The following is a 3,296-nucleotide window of genomic DNA, read 5'->3' on the forward strand; positions in this document are numbered from 1 at the left end:
CCCCCGGGATTGGGGGCCGTGAGGGGGGGTCTATGAGGGGGGTGCCCACCCCACCCTGCCCGGGGCTGCCGGCGCCGGCTCAGCTGAGCGTCACATGAAAGGGCTTTGGGGGCGGCGCCGGGCGCATGTGATGGGCTTTGCCCCGCGTGGGGCTTGGCCAGAGCCCCGTCACATGGCCCGGGGTCCCCGAGGACACCCCGCCGAGGGGGCAGCACGGCCCGGGGGGGCTCCCTGTGGGGTTGGGGGTGCTGGGCTGGGGTCTGGGTGCTGGGCTGGGGTCTGGGTGCTGGGCTGGGGTCTGGGTGCCCCAACGCCCTCGTCCCACAGGGGCCGGTGGCCGGAGCCGTGAGCAGAGCCGGGCCTGGAGCGGGCGGCCAGCGGCGTTCCGGAGCTGGGACGCGGGGCTGTACCGGCCCTGGCAGGAGGGGATGATGCGCGACTGCTGGCGAGGTGGGTGCCTCGGGGGGCCGGGGGGGCCGCGGGGGTCTCAGCATGTCCCTGAGCTCCCCGTCCCTGTGCCGGGCAGGCGGCGACGTCACCTTCGACATCAGCAACGACGCTCCCACCATGGCGGGCGCCGACGCCACGTTCTCCATCGCCCTGCGCTTCCCCGGCTCCCAGGCGGTGCTGCCCGACGGCCGCGTCGTCTGGAGCCAGAACTGCACCGTCAACGGTCAGCCAAACCCCAAACCCCCCCGGCCCCGGGACCCCCGCCCTGCGCCCCTCACCCTCCGCTCCCCGCAGGCACCCGCGTGGCCCGGGGCGATCCCGTCTTCCCGGAGCAGCCGGACGACGACGTGGGCGGCGTCTTCCCCGACGGGCAGCCCTTCCCCAGGGGCAAGAGGGGCAAATTCGTCTACGTCTGGTGGACGTGGGGTGAGGCTCCGACCCCAGCCCCCTCCCCAGGATCTGGGGAAGCCCCGAGGCCGTGCTGACCCCCCGTCCCCGCCCCGCAGGGCGCTACTGGCAGGTGGTGGACGGGGCGGCCTCGCAGCTCACAGTGGGCACGGCCGGGGTCCCCCTCGGCTCCTACACCATGGAGGTCGTCGTCTACCATTACCGTGGCCGTCAGAAGTTCATCCCCATCGGCCGTGCCAGCACTCAGTTCAGCATCACTGGTGGGTGCCGGGTTGTGGGTGTGGAGTTGTGGGTGCCAGGGGGGCAGGTGTCAGGGTGATGGGTGTCAGGCGGGTGTCGGGGTGACGGGTACCGAGATGGTGGGTGTTGGGGTGACGGGTACCAGGGCGGTGGGACTGGACCCGGTGATGGTGACGGTCCCACCGACAGCCCCCCGTGCCCCCCCCAGACCAGGTTCCCTTCGCGGTGGACGTGAAGCAGGTGCAGGACGTGGCCGGGGGCGACGGGCGCTTCGTGCGGAACCGCGCCGTGGCCTTCACCGTGCGGCTGCACGACCCCAGCCGGTACCTGCGCGACGCCGACATCGCCTACTCCTGGGACTTCGGGGACCAGAGCGGGACCCTCATCTCGCGCAGCCCCACCGTCACCCACACCTACCTGGAGGCCGGGTCCTTCAACGCCCGCCTGACCCTGCAGGCCGCCATCCCCCTCAGCCCCTGCGGCACCTCCGCCGCCCCCATCGTCAACCCCACCACGGGCCCCCCGCCCTCGGCGCGCCCCACGCAGCCCGCGGGCACCACGCCGGGCGGGCAGGTCACCACTGGGGCGCCCAGCACGGGTAAGGGGGCGCGGCGGGTCCGGGGGTCCCACGGGGGTTCCCCGACAGGAGTGACCCCCAGCCCTCGCTCTGCCCGCAGCTCCCACGGCCCCCGTCGAGCCGGCGGAGCCCACGGGGGGATCGGCGGCTGAGCCCTCGGACCCTCCTGCCACCGAGCCCTCAGACCCCACTGTCATCGAGCCCTCAGACCCCGCTGGCACCGAGCCCTCAGACCCCGCTGTCACTGAGCCCGTGGACCCCGCTGGCACCGAACCCGCCCTCCTGGCGCTCAGCACTGCCGTGAGCGGCACCGGGGCCGACTCTGCCGCCGTGTCCGGGGCCCCCCTGCTCCCCACCTCGGTGGCCCCGGCTGGGGACACGCTGGTCACGGTGGCCCCCGCGCCCTCGGAGGGAACGATGGCTGCAGGTGGGTGCTGCCCTGGGCAGGGGGGGCAGGAGGTGTCCGGGGGGTTCCCCAGGGCTCAGTGTCCCCTCGGCCTTTCCCACCCCCCTCTCCTGCAGATGCAGCGACAGACGGAGCCACGGATGGTGCCACAGCTGGAGCCACGGCTGGACCCGCAGCTGAAACCACAGTGGGAGCCACAGCTGGAGCCACAGTTGATGCCACAGCTGGAGCCACAGTTGTAGTCACGGTTGATGCCACAGTTGAAGAAACAGTTGATGCCACGGCCGAAGCCACAGCTGGAGCCACAGCTGGAGCCACAGTTGATGCCACAGCTGGAGCCACAGCTGGAGCCACGGTTGATGCCACAGCTGGAGCCACAGTGGGAGCAACTGTGGGAGCCACGGCTGTATCCCTTGCTGCTGCCACGGCCGGAGCCACCACCGGAGCCACGGCCGGAGCCAGCGCCGCGCCGCTGGTGCTGGTGAAGCGCCAGGCACTGGGCGCAGACTCCACCGGCTGCATCCTGTACCGCTACGGCACCTTCTCCACACAGCTCGACATCGTCCGTGAGTGCCGGGCCGGGGGGCTCGGGGGGGCTCCATGGGGGGCTCCGGGCAGGAGCAGCCGAGCCCACCCTGCCCCCCTGATTGCAGAGGGCATCGAGAGCGTGGCCATCGTGCAGGTGGTGCCGGTGGTGCCCGAGGGCGGCGGGAGCAGCGTGGAGCTGACGGTGACGTGCGAGGGGAGGTGAGCACGGGGAGGGGGACGGGGTGGGGTGGGGGGGTCCATGCCGGCTGACCCCCCCCCGTGCCCCCTGCAGCCTCCCCCAGGAGGTGTGCACGGTGGTGGCCGACCCCGAGTGCCGGACGGCGCAGACGGAGACGTGCTCGGCCGTGGCGCCCGCGCCCGGCTGCCAACTCGTGCTGCGCCAGGACTTCAACCAGTCCGGCCTCTACTGCCTCAACGTGTCCCTGGCCAACGGCAACGGCCTGGCCGTGGCCAGCACCCGCGTGGCCGTCGGAGGTGGGAGCAGGATGGGGATCCCTGGGGGGTGGGGGGTCCTGGGGGGCACAGGGGGTGCTGAGCTGTCCCTGCCCGCAGGAGCTGCCCCGGCCTCGGGGAGCCCCACGATTTTTGTGGGGCTGGTGCTCGTCGCTGCTGCCCTGGGCACGGCTGCCTACACCTACAGGTCAGGGGGACATGGGGGGGGGGGGG

The 3,296-nt window shown here is 72.9% G+C and overlaps 1 protein-coding gene across 1 annotated transcript in view; it reads left to right on the forward strand.

The window, feature by feature from the left end:
• Window positions 1-3,270, forward strand: part of LOC113980319 (melanocyte protein PMEL-like) — a gene marked incomplete at its 3' end in the record, with an annotated part of 3,838 nt that extends 568 nt beyond the window's left edge. Inside the window, exons 2-11 of the mRNA XM_027707544.1 lie at window positions 328-450; window positions 527-673; window positions 745-876; window positions 957-1,118; window positions 1,307-1,696; window positions 1,776-2,102; window positions 2,354-2,647; window positions 2,735-2,828; window positions 2,902-3,104; window positions 3,183-3,270. Coding sequence (XP_027563345.1) covers window positions 328-450; window positions 527-673; window positions 745-876; window positions 957-1,118; window positions 1,307-1,696; window positions 1,776-2,102; window positions 2,354-2,647; window positions 2,735-2,828; window positions 2,902-3,104; window positions 3,183-3,270 — 1,960 coding nt within the window. The remainder of the gene's footprint in view (window positions 1-327; window positions 451-526; window positions 674-744; window positions 877-956; window positions 1,119-1,306; window positions 1,697-1,775; window positions 2,103-2,353; window positions 2,648-2,734; window positions 2,829-2,901; window positions 3,105-3,182) is intronic.
• Window positions 3,271-3,296: the final 26 nt, after the last annotated feature.

Source organism: Neopelma chrysocephalum, unplaced genomic scaffold (genome assembly GCF_003984885.1).
Source record: "Neopelma chrysocephalum unplaced genomic scaffold, ASM398488v2 Primary Assembly neopelma1_93667, whole genome shotgun sequence".
Lineage (NCBI taxonomy): Eukaryota > Metazoa > Chordata > Aves > Passeriformes > Pipridae > Neopelma > Neopelma chrysocephalum.